The sequence below is a fragment of the Podarcis melisellensis genome (genome assembly GCF_964234715.1).
Source record: "Podarcis melisellensis genome assembly, chromosome: 14".
Taxonomy (NCBI): domain Eukaryota; kingdom Metazoa; phylum Chordata; class Lepidosauria; order Squamata; family Lacertidae; genus Podarcis; species Podarcis melisellensis.
The window spans coordinates 36,354,251-36,372,446 of NC_138546.1; the positions used below are offsets into that span (position 1 = coordinate 36,354,251).

Here is an 18,196-nt window from a genome sequence, read left to right on the forward strand (position 1 = left end):
TCTGAAACCCTGAAGAGCCACTGAGATAGATGGAGCAATGGTCTGGCTCAGTGGAAACCAACTTCCTGTGTTCTTATTATTTACATTTTATTGCAAAATTATTTACAGGATTGCAAAACTGGGATTTGATCCTACTTTGCAGGGCAAGTGCAAACTATAGTTTGCTGTTTGTATGAGTTTTGCATACCAGGAAGGAACTAATTAAAGCAAATATGCAAGGGGTGGAGGTTGACTACAAGACTTAGATGAACGGCACGAGAGATGTTTTCATTTGTGTGTGTGTGCGTTTAATAAGTTCCACCTATGGCTTTCTCTAGATTAGGCACCATTTATAATTCCGTGTCCTTTTTTCCTTAAGTGATAAAAAGTCGCATTTTTCACTTAGGTGTGCTCAAAAATATACAGTCAAACCTGCACGTTACTTCTAGGATTTAGCATTGTGTTGATTTTGGACTGGTTTTGTGCAAATAGTCCAAGCTCATGCAGAGGGGCCAATCTTGGTGGGGACGTTTGCTCTGCAGCCGTCAAGCACGTATCTTAGCAGGAAGAAAGAGCCATATGTTTATGAGCGGCATGTCTTACGAGACAGATTATATATATAAAACTGTCAAGGACATGGGCTGAGGTCAGAAGTTCTGCACTTGCTGAGAGTCCAAATTCGAAAATAAGGAACTCTCCTTCTACCCCCTGCCTCTGTGGAAACACACAGCCGAATACCAGAAATCAGATTTTCTGGGGGAAATCCACTAGATGGCTTTCCGTAGGCGCACAGCTTGGCCTAGCAAGTGGGACCGACAAGCAGATGTTGCAGTGCAGTGTTTCTGTTCTGGATTCCAGCCACTCTATTCCCCCCACCCAAAAAAACCCCCTGTTTCTGCCTCCCCATGCCCAGTCAACCTTCCGTTGCCACTAGAAGGTGCCATTGGCCCATCCAGCCCAATATTGTCTGCACTGACCTGCAGTGGCTCTCCAGGGTTTCAGGCAAAGCCCTACCTGGAGCTTAAACATACAGAGCAGATGCTGTACCACTGAGCTCTTATTGCCTTTCCATATGACGAACAATTGGATGGCCATAGAACATATTGCATTGAGTCAGATTACTTGGTCCATCTGGCTCAGAGTTCCTTACACTGGCTGGCAGCATCCCCAGCCCTACCTGGACCTGGGACCTTCTCTGCATCCAAGACAGGTGCTCTGCCACTGACCTAGCTTACTTCCTACTGGGATGTCTGAGTTTTTCCCATTAAGGTGTCCCCCCCCCCCAATTTTTGTTGTTGTTCTTCTGCAAACTACTTGGGGTTTCCCTGAACCTGCTGGTGCCTCCCTCTTGGGTGTAAAGGTAAAGGGACCCCTGACCATTAGGTCCAGTCACGGATGACTCTGCGGTTGCGGCGCTCATCTCGCTTTATTGGCCGAGGGAGCCGGCGTACAGCTTCCGGGTCATGTGGCCAGCATGACCAAGCCGATTCTGGCGAACCAGAGCACTGCACAGAAACAGCGTTTACCTTCCCTCTGGAGCGATACCTATTTATCTACTTGCACTTTGATGTTCTTTCGAACTGCTAGGTAGGCAGGAGCAGGGACCGAGCAACGGGAGCTCAACCCTTCGCAGGGATTCGAACCACCGACCTTCTGACTGGCAAGTCCTAGGCTCTGTGGTTTAACCCTCAGCGCCACCCGTGTCCCTCCCTCTTAGGTGCAGGTAGTGTCATTCTGAGACCCTAACCGGCAGCTCTTACAACCACTGAATATCAGCCTGAGAGAGAGAGAATGATGCCGCTTCAAAAAGAGAACGTAAAATTGAGGGTCCGCAGTGTGTCCATTCCATCCACTTTTGTCCCCTAAAGTCATTTCGGCGAACCTGCTATCATCATCTGAAGCCCTTCTCTGTGTGCCCCTTCCAAAGGATGGTGGCAACAGGAGAGCAGGCCTTTTCGGTGGTGACCCCCACCTGCTTGTGGAATGTTTTCCCTAGGAAGGCACACCTGGCAATATCTTTATTTTTACGTGCCTGGCAAAGGCTTTACTCTTTCCCCAGGCTTTTAACCCTTAGTTTAAGTGTTGGCATTGTGGCTTTTTTTTTTTGTTTGGGGTGGAATCTGTAAGCCCTGAGGAGTTTTATCTGTCTAGCTGTGTTTTTAGATTTTTATTGGATGTTCTGAACTGGTTTTTATGTAAGTTGTGTTAGGTCACTCTGTGAGAAAAACAAGCAACAAATATTATTCTTATTATGTGAACTTGAGAACCTTATATGCTGCAGTTGTCAAAATTTTCATTAAGAAGAGATTTTACCCAACTTAAATTTCATTTCATGCACCTTGGAGTAGTTTCTGGATCAAACACAAAACATCCCTTTGTTTTTCATACAATCGTTTGCGGGGGATTTCCTTTCTGTAGTAATGACGATATATATTACTACGTGTTCATGTCCAGTTTTACGGAATCTAAAACAGAAGTTGTTTGTTTTTATACAATCATTTGCGGGGGATTTCCTTTCTGCAGTAATGACGACAAATGTTACTACATGTCCATGTCCAATTTTAGGGAATCTAAAACAGAAGTTGTTTAGCAGTTTGTGGAGCTTTGGCATGTATGTGAGTCTAATGGACAAAAGCTGACATTGATAAACAAAGAGGTCATGTTAAAAATCATTGTATGTAGTTATTAAGCTTTTCCCCTTATCTTTCCTCCAAGAAGTTCAAGGTGATACAACGAATTCTCTCTTCCCATTTTATCTACACAACAACCCTGTGAGGTAGCTTAGCCTGAGGGAGAATAACTGAGACTGGGTCTCCCTAGTCTCTAACCTACTGCTCTTCAACCTTGGCTCCCCAGATGTTGGACCACAACTCCCATCATTCCTACCATTAACTAAACTGGTTGGGGATGATGGGAGTTGCAGTCCAACAACATCTGGGGACCCAGAGGTGAAGAACTGCAGCCCTGACACTTTGATCTCCACACGGTGCTCTAGTGTCACCAGTTTTGCTTTGACAGCTGCTAAATCCTACCAGCTGCCCACCGACTCTGACTCTGATCAAGCTCTGAGGAAATGCTTTTTAATTGTTGTGCAATGTCTTCAGGTCAATTTGCGGCTCTATGTAACGTTGCAGTTGTTGTTTGCAGTGCGTTTTAGATTCCCGAGATTTGTTAATGGCCAAGGGCCAGGAAGACAAATAAGCTTGAACTGAACTGAACTAGATCCATCCCTGGTCAGCAACTAAGTCTTTAACTGCCTCTGACTCACTTCCAGGAGCCAGGCAAATGGCTGTTTTAGCATATACATTCTGGCGGTGAGGCCAGCCCTCACCTCACATGCTTCAGCTGCTGGCTCTGCAGTGCCCGTGCCACAACTCCTGCACAGAAACTCACATTTTGAACCTTGTGGGCGTGGAGAATAGCTTGCGGCTTGTGAACAAAGCAACACAGGCTTATATCAGGTCCGATTATTTAAGAACAGCGGAAGCTGTCTTGTACCAAGTCAGACGATTGATCCATCTATCTCAGTATTATTTACACTGACTGGAAGCAGCTTTTATACAGAGTTCTCTCCCAGCCCTGCCTGGAGATGCCAGGGATTTAACCTGCTGGCAAAACACAAGTTCTACCATTTTGCTACGTCCCTTCAAGCCTTTTCTGTCTAGTCAAACCCTGCCTTTTCTGACTGGCAGCAGCTTGCCAGAATCTCCTCCAGCAGAGAGCTGACTTTCCCGTCACTTCCTGTTTGCCTCATCCTTCTAAATTGGAGGTGTCAGGGATAATAATAATAATTTTTATTTATACCCCGCCCTCCTCAGCCAAGGCCGGGCTCAGGGCGGCTAACAAGCAATAATAAAAACAAGTTGAATGAATACAACTTAAAAACAAGATTAAAATAAAACATTAAAACATTAACATGCAGCCTCATCACAGGAGGAGAAAGGAAAAAGAAAGAGGGGGAGGGAATCAAATTGACTCCAAGCCAAAGGCCAGGCAGAACAGCTCTGTCTTACAGGCCCTGCAGAAAGAAATCAGATCCTGCAGGGCCCTGGTCTCATGAGACAGAGCGTTCCACCAGGCCGGAGCCAGTGTTGAAAAAGCCCTGGCTCTGGTTTAAGCTAATCTAACTTCCTTAGGGCCCGGGACCTCTAGGGTGTTGCAATTTATGGATAGAATCCAGAACCTTATGCATATAAGGAACGTGCTCACTCACTGCGCCACAAAGCAGCTGCTGTAGATGTTAGATTTTGAGCACTGTTAAAGGTGTCAAATTGTACGTACTGTATGTTTTGTATTGTGATGATGCACCTGGAGAGGGCACTGTTTCTACTTCCCCGTTCAAGGTCCAAAATGAACAGAGGAAGCTTTTTCCAGGTCAGACATAGGGGTACATCTGTCTACACTAGGATTATCGATTCCGACTGGCAGTGACACCCCAGGGTCTTAGTCAGAGAGAGGTATTCTCCATCACTGGCTACCTGATCCAGGTTTAATGCTAAGAATTAAACCTTGAGCCTTTTGCATGAGAAGCATGTGATCTACTACCAAACTATAGCATCTCCCCAAAGCAGAGAAGCAGCAGACAGGGATAGTGCTACGGGGATAATTGGGTGTGTGCTGCTACACTCCAAATCCCCATCTCTTGCAGCGGTACTCCCACCTCCTGCCCCCACCGCACCTTTTTTTTAGGATGATACAAGTGTCTTACTGTCAGACTACTGCCTCGCAACACAAGGCCAACAGTCTTTATGCAGGCTAATAGCAGTTCAGGCTCAGTAGAAAACACAAGGTCCAGGAACCAAGAGTTCAGGATCTGTGAGGAAGGGAAGAGATATGACAAAGGCAAGACCCAAACAGGAGCTACAGAGATGTCCCAACAACTGCCATGCACCTCCCGCCAAGCTTTAAAAGATAAGACAGGGTGTGCTCACGCATGAGGCTCTCACCCTATGAGCCTGCTGAGTGTGCAGCTGCCTGCTCCTTCAGGATAGGTGCAGCTGTTGCCAGCTACAAAGGCAGCCCTGGACTCACAGTGACAAGACCTCCCCTTCTACCTCCAGCGTCTCTTCTTCAGCTCCTCCCCTGGCTGGTCACAGTCCCTCCCTACACACACACACACACACAAAGTTTTGATCGGATGTGCAAAGCTTCCTGGTGGGTTATTCTTAAAGGAATGTGGTTAAAAAATTGACCTGACTGTATCAGCCTTGCACATAAGGCCACGAACATTACTAGCCTGAAAAAGTGTGCATTGGCATAACTGTGACCTTGGGAGCAGCCCCGCTAGTATAACTGGAGGGCAAGATTATCTCATCAGCCCTGAAGCAAGTTGTTAATTTCCACATTGTTTGTACAGTGGTACCTTGGGTTACATACGCTTCAGGTTACAGACTCCGCTAACCGAGAAATAGTACCTCGGGTTGAGAACTTTGCTTCAGGATGAGAACAGAAATCGTGCTCTGGTGGCGCGGCGGCAACAGGAGGCCCCATTAGCTAAAGTGGTGCTTCAGGTTAAGAACAGTTTCAGGTTAAGAACGGACCTCCAGAACGAATTAAGTTCTTAACCCGAGGTACCACTGTAATGGTATTGTTGAAAGGGAGCCCTACCAACTTTTGGTTTTGGTTGTGTGCGTTTTGTAGTTGTTGTTGTCTTGCTACAATAGGCTGTTAAACCATTTTTCCATTGCTGCGCAATGGGCATTTCCTGTGCGTTCCCATCCCGTTATCCTGAAATGGCTTTTTCTGTGCTTGTTCTTGCAGCAGATAAAAAGATGATGCCTTCAGCATCCACAGCTGGTAACCAGCAGATCTACTCTCAAGGGAGCCCCTTCCAGCCGGGACATTCTGGAAAGTCGTTCAGGTACTGTACATGACAGCGGAATGAATCACAAGAAAGGAAACGCAATTGTGTAAGAGTCATAGATGACGACAGTCCTTGATTCTTAACAGCATCATGGCTTAATTCTCCCTATAGGAAAGAATCCCTGTGGCCACTTTCCAGAAATCACTTTGCCCTGGAATCATCCACTAATAGGATTTTTCGGGATCTGAAATTTTGTATATGGGCCGCATCATGGTGTCTATGCAAATGTAGTTGACTTGTGCTCACCTTCTGGGAATGTTGATACAATACAGTTAGTCGCAGTCTAGGTCTCTTGCCCTGATGTATATAGCTGACAATCATTTTTTGCCATTTCTTGAGGGTCTTTGCTGAAATAACATATAGGTTGAGTTTGGAATAAAAATTAAAAATGGAAATTTGGGAAATGCCTTTTAAGAGAGCGACTAATAAACTTGGCTCAGTGTGCAAAAGTATAAATCTCACCTGGATACAGTAAAGAAAAAGACAGCCAGTAGAATGTAGAAGGGGGGGGTGGGAATTAAGACAAAATGCGAAGAAGCGAAAAGGGGACTGCAGAGGAGGAGGAGGAGCAAGATGGAAATGGAAGCAAACCAAAAGAGGGGCATTATAATAGTAACAACAGCCGGGGGGGGGGCGGGGTTGAAATACAAGGTAAAGTCTGATTTATTAGTTAGATTAATGAATTAAAAACTTTTTGCCTGATTAAAAAAGTGCCCTTTTTTATTTAGAAAAATATTCATATATTGCATCGTACATATATTGCATCATTTAAAAACATTTAAAAGAACACAGAATAATAATCAAAATGATTATATTTCTTTCGTGTGTGTGTGTGTGATATAATTTTTATACAACTAGTTTTAAAACAGTGGTTCCCAACCTTTTTTTGGCCATGCCCCACCTAAGCATCTCTAAAATCCTGATTGCCACCCCCCCATGACATATAATTCTTATTATTCTAAAAGTGAACTCCTATTCACATGGAGGAAGCCTAAAAGGCCATTAACTTGGTCTAACTCATTCTGGAATTGCCCCTCTTAAAAATCAAATTGCCCCCCTGTGGGGCGTGTGTCCCATGTTGGGAACCGCGGTTTTGAAAACTGCAGAAGGCAGACACCATCTTAGAAGAGGCAACCCCCTTCTCTCTCTCATTCAGATAAAATGCCTCTTCCAAAAAGAGGGATGTCTGTTCTTATACACAGATGTGCATCGTCTAAATGCACATTAAACAGCTGTAACTCATGCAGCTATTCAAGTAGGATTTCATTGAATTGTGTAGTGACCCTAAATTTCAGAGCCGCTGAACAATGAACAAGAAAGGAGAGAGGGTGAGAGAGCACACCATTCACCAGTTAGGTGCCCAGGAGAGGGAATTAGAAATCAAATGCCGGCTATGTTTTTGTAGAAACGAGTGTGGTGTGGTTTGTTTTGAGCATATAATTGATAGTGTTGTTCTTGGGAAGGAAACGCTTTTCTTGGAAAGAAAAAACCTTCCTTGATGTTTATTGCCTGAATGAAAAAGCAATCAGTAAGTAGCCCTAGAGGATATTGCCAATATTAAAATATGCTTTAATTAAATCTGATATGTGAAGCTAGGACTACATTACAGTGCAGCTAATTTCCCATGGCTGTTCTGAGGTTTGGGATTCCTGAACTGTTTTCTTTGAAGGTTGTGTGTAGATTTCTATGCTATTCTGTTGGGTGTCTCCTGCAACATAAAAGTGAGGCCGGTATAGTTAAGAAGTATTTATTTGCTTTTGAATGTTACATAATCATGAAAACAGACACAGCACAGAAGATCTCTGGTCTCCTTTTTTTGTAGAGTTAGTAATCTGTACAGGGCAAATTTATTACTGTACATAATTTATTACATAACATAACTGCACAGCTAGTATATTTTGAACGAGATTCAATTCTCCATTCGGGGAAATTCCAGAAAGGTACATCATGTCATAGAAGTCATAACAAGACAGCGATCATGCAGTACAAAGTAGTTATGTATTTTATTTTCCCCAGGTTCTTTGATCTTAAAGACTCAAAGTCTGTAATGGTGAGGCTTCCTAAGTTCGCAATCCTACACACATCTACTTGGGAGTAAGCCCCATTGAACTGAGCAGGGCTTACTTCTGCGTTTGCTTGGATATTAATACTCTACAACCCCTCAACTTGGGATAGCTCAGTTGGTACAGCCTGAAACACTTTATCTTAGGGTCGTGGGTTTGAGCCCCACTTTGGGCAAAGAATTCCTGCGGGATGGACTAGAGGATCCCCGTGGCCCCTTCTAACTAGTGGCCCCTTCTAACTAGAGGATCCCCGTGGCCCCTTCTAACTGTGATTTCACAGTCTTAAGGCTGTATGCTTTTGAATACCGGTTTCTGGAAACCACAGAAGAGGAGAAAGTGCTCTTGTGCTCAGGTCCTGCTTTCCAGCAGACATCTGGTTGGCCACTGTGAGAACTGTGGTCTGGGTCTTCTCACTGTTTTGTTACAGTGATCTGATTTACTTGGCGTGTGGACTTGGTCCAGAGAAACATGTTGGGTGGGTCTTGCCTGCCTCCCATGACCCTTAAAATGTTACACATGGGCCCTGGGGCACATGACTTTGCCGCATCATCTGACTGCCCACCAATGAGGGTCCGTAGCTCAGCAACAGACCACATGTTTAGTTTTCAGGCAGGAGTCTTTCCCAGCCCTACCTAGAGGAGCCAGGGATTGGATCCATATGAAGTGTGCTCTCTACCACTGAACTATGGCCCCTCTAGAAAGGTTTTAAGTACGACTGAGAGAATGACTGCAAAGCACTCTGAACCCTTGGCCTTTGTTAAACAAATGCTGTGTGTTGCTATTATTGTTTTCTGCAGAGAAGAAAGTGGAAATGGAAAATATATCATGAACTGAGAAGTGGGGAAGGAGATATCCTTTAGGCTGCTGCATAGCACTTTTGTGTTTGTTTTTTGCAAAAAACAAAACTCGGGAAACAATAGTTTCGTATCTCTTTTGTAGGAAAAGTATACTTTGGGGGCATTCTGCAATTATGAATAGCATCCTTTTTGAAACCAATGCAGGAGGAGGCAATATCACCCATAGCAAATATATTAATTGCATTCAGTCTTCGGTTATATCTGGACTCATCCATGTAAAACGAAGGAATGGAGGTTGCAGGGCTCTGCTTAAGAAGACTGTTGCCCATTGTGTGTGCTCATGTAGGCTGAGGAGGATCTCTTGGAGTTTAAAAACACCTGCAAAGGGCTGGGGGGAGAGTTGTTTTCATCTTCTCCTTTATGCTGCCAAGATTTGAGTCCCTCGGTTGGCACTTTCTGGCTCTGTTTCTGGAGCAATTCCCCAAAATTGCTGCCAGGGTACATTTGTGTGTGCCGTGAGTGCAGTGCTAGCATACCATGAGAAATAAATTAAATAATTAAGAGTGTTTTGCAAGCCCAAAATATGTGCCTGTTGCGTTTTTGTGTGTTTCACTGCTCCTGGCCATGCCTCCCCTTAACCAACCTCGGGGGGGGGGGAATTCTGATGCAATTCTTCATCAAATATGACTAGAATGTTCAGAAACGTTGCTGAATTGGTTCATCCTCAGATGAACTTGCCTGTTGCATCTCTGCATGAGTAATTGTTCCGGGTTTAATACTTCCTTCCGGTAGGCACATCCAGGTTAGTGACTTCTGCAGAAAGAATGGGCAGTGGGCATCTCTGAAGGCAGGTATTCCTTCCTCTTGCACACTCTGAAAGTATCTCTGTGCATATAAGCTACAGTGGTACCTCTACTTGCGTTCACCTCCTTTTACGTATCCTTTGGGATACGTACATGGCAAACCCGGAAGTATTTTTCCGGGTTTTGCCATGCACAGAAGCATTAAACTGCGCCATGCGCAGAAGCAGCACCTCCAGTTGCGAATTCCTCAGGATGCGACCGGAGCTCCGGAACGGATCCCGTTCGCAACCAGAGGTACCACTGTACTTACATTCTTGTTAATTCCTTATCAGGGTCCCTCTTCAGCTTTCTATATATCTTCATTGTTGGTTGATATAGAATACCAGGCAATTAAAAAACCCTGTATACTTTTAAAATATTGCCATTAGTCCTCGGAAGAAGTTTACTTAAGATCAAAGGGTTATTCTGGGATGTTCAATGCTGCAAAAGTAATAGTCTGCATTTTTTGCATTTGAGTTGTAGTCCATGTATCCCAAAATGTGATTTGTTTAAGTGGTTTACTGGTTGATTGGGAGGTTTGCAAACTGTAATTACAGGTGTTCTTGTAAACAGTAGTTTGCATTCAACAACGTTTTCCTCAGAGCCATTAAATTAATGGACCTAAGGTATTTGTTGATTTTGTTAGGTCTATTCCATGAGTAACATTGGATGCAACCCCGTGAGCATCCTTATAACGTCAAACTCATTCCTGTTCTCTCCCTTTGAAGCTCGTCTGTGGTCCACGTGCCCGGCGTCAACGACATCCAGTCGTCGTCATCAGCTGGTCAGAACCTGTCCCAGATCTCACGCCAACTAAATCAGAGTCAAGTTGCCTGGACGGGAAGTCGCCCTCCATTTCCAGGACAGGTAGGAGAGTTATAGAAAAAGTTATAGAAAAGGTTTCACTTCCTGGGCCTAAAGAGAGAAGGCAGTAGAGACGGGAGTCTTCCTCTGAGAGGGGACCTTCCTGAATACATATCGCCTAAAGACTCTCGCAAAGTCTTGAGCCAGCACTAGCTAACCTCAAGGTCTCTTGATCTGGTCCTTGAAACAAACCCCAAGCCCCTTCTCTCACTGGTCCTGTTTGTACACGGAATGCTTTAGCCTGGTTGGATGTGTTAATTACTGATTTATTGTGGATTTGATCATTTGCGGAGTAACCTCACTTGTAGTTACTGCAATTGTTAAAGTATTGTACATGCAGGAATTCGCAAGTGAATAGCTGATGGTTAAGGATAGGTAAGTTTAACGGAATGTGTATTAGAAGCAACAAGGAAAATAAATCAGCAACAAGAGGAAACTTTGGATGCATCAAGAATAGAGTGTAGGAAACCATTTTTTGAAACAAAAAAAAAGGATTAAATTTATTTTAGCTGATTAGGTAAAATTTAGGGACATGGGTGGCACTGTGGTCTAAAACACAGAGCCTAGGGCTTGCCGATTGGAAGGTTGGCAGTTTGAATCCCCGTGACGGGGTGAGCTCCCGTTGTTCGGTCCCAGCTCCTGCCCACCTAGCAGTTCAAAAGCACGTCAAGTGCAAATAGATAAATAGGTACCGCTCGGGTGGGAAGCTAAACGGCGTTTCCGTGCGCTGCTCTGGTTCGCCAGGAGAGCTTTGTCATGCTGGCCACATGACCCGGAAGCTGTCTGCAGAAAAATGCCGGCTCCCTCAGCCTATAGAGCGAGATGATTGCACAACCCCAGAGTCGTCCGTGACGGGACCTAACAGTCGGGGTACCTTTACCTTTTTAGGTAAAATTTGGAAAAGCAATGAAAGCAGTTTGGCAAACTTTTAAAAAAGCCTGGCTGAATGTGTCCTTGAATTCTGATAATGCCTCTTCCTTCCCTGTATGGAGGATGGGGTGTGTTTGTGTGTGTGCTGTACAAAGGTAACATTTACATTCATTGCTGCACCCACTTTTGCCTCTGGTCTGGCTGGCCACTGGCATGTGACCCCCCCCCCTTCCAATTCCCACCCAGGAAGGAAAAGCGGCCCTCAGTCTGAGAGGAGTTCCCCACCATTGGCCTGGGAAGAGTTTGTAGCACATGCTTTGGGTTTCTTGAACTTAAACAGCCCAGAACCCACGTTGCTGGAGCACAGCAACCCACCTAACTAGCTCTGTAAAGATGCTTGTTTTGCAAATAGAGTCTGTTGCGCCACTTTGTTCTTGGGTCAAATGCCGCGGGAAGGATGATAACGCCTTGATGTTGTTGTCTTTCACTCTCCCATTCAGCAAATTCCTTCGCAGTCTGGCAAGGCTCAGTCTTCTCCCTTTGCAATTGGAACCAGTCACACTTACTCTGCTGACCCAGCATCGTACAGCCCCCTGTCCAGTCCTGCTACCTCCTCTCCGAGCGGGAATGCCTACTCCAGCCTAGCTAACAGGACAGCAGGATTTGGTAGGTATCGAGCCTGGCTGCCTCGCCTAAAACAAAAGTGCCATGAGGTACAATGAGGTCTCTTCGACTTACTACGAACATACCGTATTTTTCGCTCTATAAGACGCACTTTTCCCCTCCTAAAAAGTAAGGGGAAATGTGTGTGTGTCTTATGCAGTGAATGCAGGTGGGAGGCTCTGTCAGCGCTCCCTTTAAAGAGCTACATGGAGTGTGTGTGCGGCTCTTGGGGACTTTTCCCGAGGAGCCCCCAAGAGCTGCACACACTCTCCACACTCTCCACGTACGGCTCTTGGGGGAGCCTTAGCTGTGCGCAGCCTCTACCAGGCAGGGGATGAAGGCTCCCCTTGCCCAGGAGAGGCTGCTCGCGGCTAAAGAAGAAGCCAGGACAGTGAGCGGGATCCCGCTGGCTGTTCTAGCTTCTGGCTTAGCCATGGGATGAAGTCTCCGCAGGGGAGCGGGGAGCCTCTCATAAAAACTAGGTGCGTCCAATCATCCAGTGCGTCTAATAGAGTGACAAATACGGTATCTCTTGTGGATCAGGCCCATGTCCATAGCCCACCTAGTCCAGCATCCTGTACTCACAGTGGCCAATCAGATGTTCCAATGGGAAGCCCACAAGCAAGACCTGACTGCAACTGTGCTGTGCAGCTGTCACGATTCATGTGATCTGGGGGCCCATCAAGCAGAATTGTCAGTTAAAAGAGGCTAGACAGTATCTGCACATTTCTACCACTGTTGTGATTTCCCTTTCCCCTCCACCAACGAATCCTGGAAACCATAGTTTACCCCCTTGCAGAGCTACAATTCCCAGAACTCTTAAAAACCACATTTCCCAGAATTATTTGGGGGAAGGTCATGCGCTTTATATGTATGGTGCGGGCATGTAGCTTGCTCAACTAAACTGGTGAGCCAGGGTGCACAGCCAGAAAGCAGCTTGGTTAATAATAATAATAATTTATTATTGATACCCCACCTATCTGGCTGGGTTTCCCCAGCCACTCTAGCTGGCTCCCAACAGAATATTAAAAACACAAGAAAACATCAAACATTAAAAATTTCCCTACACAGGACTGCCTTCAAATGTCTTCTAAAAGTAAGATAGTCATACCTCGGGCTACAGACACTTCAGGTTGCATTTTTGGGGGTTTCGGAAGCGCCAAAACCCAGAAGTACCAGAACGGGTTACTTCCAGGTTTCGGTGGTCGTGCATGCACAGAAGCGCTAAATCGCGCTATGTACAGAAGCGCCAAATCGCAACTCGCGCATGCGCAGATGTGGCGCTGTGGGTTGCAAACATGCCTCCTCCACGGATCACTTTCGCAACCTGAGCGTCAACTGTAGTTGTTTATTTCCTTGACATCTGATGGGAGGACGTTCTATAGGGCGGGCGCCACTACCGAGAAGGCCTGGTTCCCTGTAACCTCACTTCTCACAGTGAAGGAATAATTGCTGAAGGACCAAGGTTCAGATCCAGCACTCAGCCATGAAGCTCTTACTGGGTGATCTGCGGCCAGGCATTCTCTCCCAGCCTAAGCTACCTCATGGGGTTGTTGTGAGGATAAAATGAGAAGGGGGAGAACCATATATATTGCCTTGAGCTCCTTGGAAGAAAGGTGAGATATAAATGCAGAGAAATGAGTAGGAGACACGACTGTACATCTGCAAGCCTAAAAGATGATAGTCAAATCCATTCTTCTGTGTGTGGGGGGAGGTATAGAGGCAGTTGTCTAAAGCAGGGGCAGCAGCCAACATGGTGCCCTCCATATGTTGCTGCACCCTAGCTCCCATAAGTCCCAGCCAGCAGAGCAAAGGGATGATGAGCATTGTGGTGTGACAACATATACAAGAGAGAGATGCTGATACCCCAGTCTATAGGAGATATATGGCGCTCTTTGGTCATCACAAAGTCCATCCACCTTGAGCCCTGAAACCTGGCAGTCTTTTTTTTGTTTAGTTTGTTTGCACTTGGAGAAAATGCTGTTGTGTTGAGTGGGGAGAGCTTGAATTTATATTTTCTCGCGTCAGCAAACTGAAGAGCATATCTCAAGCCCGGAGTTTGTAGCAGATAATTCAGGACAGGCTATGAATCAATTTCTGCGGTTTGAAGGCGAGTGCCAGGAACAAAAGGTGAAGAGAGATCACTTAGATACCAAAGCCTCCCGTAAGCATGGGGGCTATTATTACTGTTTTGTTTTTGTTTTTTAAGTCATACTCAGAGAAGCTCAAAACTCAACCAAAATATTCCCATTGAGGAAGGGTCTTTTGCTTTGACCTTACCAGACTTCATTCAAGTTTCCTAATTCAATTACAGTGGTACCTCTGGTTAACAACTTAATTCGTTCCGGAGGTCCATTCTTAACCTGAAACTGTTCTTAACCTGAAGCACCACTTTAGCTAATGGGGCCTCCTGCTGCTGCTGCACCACCGGAGCACGATTTCTGTTCTCATCCTGAAGCAAAGTTCTTAACCCAAGGTAATATTTCTGGGTTAGCGGAGTCTGTAACCTGAAGCATCTGTAACCCGAGGTACTACTGTATTGTGAATTGGGTCCTTTTACATAATAGATGACTATAATACTCTCTTTAACTTACCATCCATGAGCTTAAGAGACACAGGGAGACTTTCTCATTGGGTGCCTCTCAGCTTTGAAATTCTCTCCCCTTTTACAGGAGATTCACCAAAGTCTTGAGTCTCTTCACCTTCCAGAATCTGTGGAGGATGTTCTCCTTCAAAGTAGCTGTTCTGTCCAGGGATGGGGTCAGGTTGGGCCAGATGAGATTGATTTAACCAGTGCAAATGGTAGGGGTGGGTTATGCAAGGTTTTGCGATTAGGCAGGCAAATTGCATTCCCCAAGGGATTCCATAGCACTCTAAGCTAGGTCATTTAAGACTGTACCTAATGGTCTTGGGGGGCTGCTCTTCAGAAGATAATGCACAGGATTACTTCACATTTTGAAATGTGTCAAATCAGCCCACCTGCATTGTGGGGAGGGGCTTCCTGTTCATTCCATTAAGTGAGACCCTTGACTTCTGCCCTAAAGTCCTGCCCTCCCCCCACACAACTGCTGGGATTCCAGATGCAGCTGTTCTGCCTGTGCTCTGTTTATTCAGGGCATTACTATTATGATTAAGAAAAAGGAGTAATGTTAAGTCTTCACAAAAGTGCAGATATGGAACCAGTTTTTAGCCTTGGCATTTGGCTTTAAAAAAAAATAGATAAAGTTACGCATTTGACCCATTCCTTGATTTCAGACTAGTGGGATTAGGTGATGAATATTATTTATATGTTTATGTAATTGTTGTAACTTTTTACAGTGGTACCTTGGGTTACAGACGCTTCAGGTTACAGACTTCTCTAACCCAGAAATAGTGCTTCAGGTTAAGAACTTTGCTTCAGGATGAGAATAGAAATCGCGTGGCAGCAGCAGGAGGCCCCATTAGCTGCTAAGTGGTGCTTCAGGTTGAGAACAGTTTCAGGTTAAGAACGGACCTCCAAAACAAATTAAGTTCTTAACCTGAGGTACCACTGTATATACATAGCATATCTTTCCTACTTTATCAAGATGCTTAAGGCAGCTTTCAAATTTAACCAGCAGAAACCAGTGAAATACAGACTTTAAGCATACTTTAGAACCCATCTCATTGGTTGATACAGTAATACAGAGCAAAGCTCCTAACAATCTGTAATGCCTACATAACCCGCAGACACTTCCGGGTCACGTGGACAGCGTGACAAGCTGCATCTGGCGAGCCAGCGCAGCACACGGAAACGCCGTTTACCTTCCCGCTGCTAAGCGGTCCCTATTTATCTACTTGCACCCAGGGGTGCTTTCGAACTGCTAGGTTGGCAGGTGCTGGGACTGAGCAACAGGAGCGCACCCCGTCGTGGGGATTCGAACCGCCAACCTGACGATCGGCAAGTCCTAGGCGCTGAGGTTTTACCCACAGCACCACCCACATCCCGGGGGTGAGGGGAATAAGGATCTCCTAACAACTCTCAGCACCCTTTACAAGCTACAGTTCCCAGGATTCTTTGGATGAAGCCGTGGCTGTTTAACTCAGTATCATAGTGCTTTAAATGCATAGTGCGGATGGGGGCAGAACGAGAACAGAGCCTCTCCTTTAGCCCTTGACAGGCAATGCATGTGAGTGTGTGTGTAACTTTATAAAGGAGAAGTTAATCCTAAATGCATGAAGGAACACTGTTCAAAACTCAGGCACAGAGGACTAGATCTAAGGTAGGCAGGAATGAATATAACACCCGTCCTGAAAGACCTACACTGGCTCCCAGTACATTTCTGAGCGCAATTCAAAGCACTGACCTTTAAAACCCTAAACAGCCTCGGCCCAGTATACCTGAAGGAGTGTCTCCACTCCCATCGTTCTGCTCAGACACTGAGATCCAGCTCTGAGGGCCTTCTGGCAGTTCCCTCTCTGCGAGAAGTGAGGTTATAGGGAACCAGGCAGAGGGCCCTCTCAGTGGTGGCACCCGCCCTGTGGAATGCCCTCCCATCAGATGTCAAGGAAATAAACAACTATCTGACGTTTAGAAGACATCTGAAGGCAGCCCTGTTTAGGGAAGTTTTTAATGCTTGGTGTTTTATCATGTTTTTAATATTCTGTTGTGAGCTGCCCAGAGAGGCTGGGGAAACCCGGCCAGATGGGCTTTATTTCTACATTATTATTACCGTATTTTTCGCCCTATAGAACGCACCAGCCCATAGGACGCACCTAGATTTTGGGGGGGGGGAAATAAAGGGGAAAAATTATTTTCTCCCCCCCCCCAGGTGTGGGGCTGGGGCGGGGGAAGCCCGAGCTTCTCCCGACCCCAGCCCCCAGAATAGGCAGCTCTCCGTAAGCCTCCAAACCATGTCGGGAGACAGCGGGATGGCGCGCTGCGCCTCCCCGCTGTCCCCCGAGCTTGCGGGGCTGGTGGTGGGGAGAAGAGGGCTTCTCCCCGCCGCCAGCCTCCAAACCACGTCGGGAGACAGCGGGATGGCAGCGTTCCACCTCCCCGCTGTCCCCCGAGCTTGTGGGGCTCCCCCGAGTGGTTGGTGCGCACCGACCCCTCTCGCTCTCCAGGCTTCAGTGAAAGCCTGCATTCGCCCCATAGGACGCACACACATTTCCCCTTCATTTTTGGAGGGGGAAAAGTGTGTCCTATAGGGTGTAAAATACAGTATTACTACTACTACTACTACTACTACTACTACTATTATTTGTTTAGTCAAAAAAGAAAAGAAAAGCAGAAGTACATTTTAAAAGACCCACTCTTGTAACTTTATTTTATTTTCCAGCTGAAAGCAGCCAAAGCAGCGGACAGTTCCAAGGGAGGCCTTCGGAGGTGTGGTCCCAGTGGCAAAGCCAACATCACAACCAGCAAAACAGTGAGCAGCATCCTCACCAGCAAACCAGCCAGACAGAAGTGTTCCAGGTGAGTCCCTGGACCCGTGATTCAGCATGGCAAGTTGATCCGTCTCTTGCAGGTGACCTTTTGGGTCCTGTTAAAAGGCAGCAAACTGTCAACAAATATCCTTTTATCCAGGGGTCAGCAACCTTTTTCAGCCATGGGCTGGTCCACCGCCCCTCAGACCATGGGGGGGGGGGCAGACAATATTTTTTGGGGGAAGTGAACAAATTCCTATGCCCCACAAATAACCCAGAGATGCATTTTAAACAAAAGGAAGCATTCTACTCATGTAAAAACCCGCTGATTCCTGGACTGTCGGCAGGCTGGATTTAGAAGGCGATTGGGCCACATCCGGCCCCCGGGCCTTAGGTTGCCTGCCCCTGGTTTATTCCTTATGGAAAGAAATGGTCGGTCATCTGGTCACATCCAAGCTAGATGGTAGCCGGATGCTGTATGTGGAGCTACAAAAACTGAAGTTTGGTGCCAGCTCCAGGTTTAAGTGGCCCTACGCAGGTGTGGGCCCTGGTGGGCTTACCTGGCTGGGCTGGCAATGCGCTACACCAGTCCTGAGATTTTGCACAGAGCAATTCTTTCCTTAAATTGCCAGCTGACTGTTCCTTGCTGCTTTTGCCGTTAGTTGCTGTACAGCAGGCTTCCTCAACCTCGGCCCTCCTGATGTTTTGAGACTACAATTCCCATCATCCCTGACCACTGGTCCTGCTAGCTAGGGATGATGGGAGTTGTAGGCCAAAAACATCTGGAGGGCCGAGGTTGAAGGAGCCTGCGGTGCAGTTAAGTGACAAAGGGGGAGATGCTAAAAGGGCTTTGCCCTAGATAAGGAT

The 18,196-nt window shown here is 46.2% G+C and overlaps 1 protein-coding gene across 4 annotated transcripts in view; it reads left to right on the forward strand.

Moving 5' to 3' along the window:
• The window catches only part of ARNT2 (aryl hydrocarbon receptor nuclear translocator 2), a 146,595-nt gene that overhangs the window by 123,559 nt on the left and 4,840 nt on the right, over nucleotides 1-18,196 (forward strand). For all 4 annotated transcript variants that reach the window (XM_081888541.1, XM_081888542.1, XM_081888544.1 and 1 more), the window contains exons 15-18: nucleotides 5,740-5,839; nucleotides 10,273-10,411; nucleotides 11,779-11,944; nucleotides 17,242-17,378. In XM_081888541.1, the coding sequence (XP_081744667.1) occupies nucleotides 5,740-5,839; nucleotides 10,273-10,411; nucleotides 11,779-11,944; nucleotides 17,242-17,378 (542 nt within the window). The remainder of the gene's footprint in view (nucleotides 1-5,739; nucleotides 5,840-10,272; nucleotides 10,412-11,778; nucleotides 11,945-17,241; nucleotides 17,379-18,196) is intronic.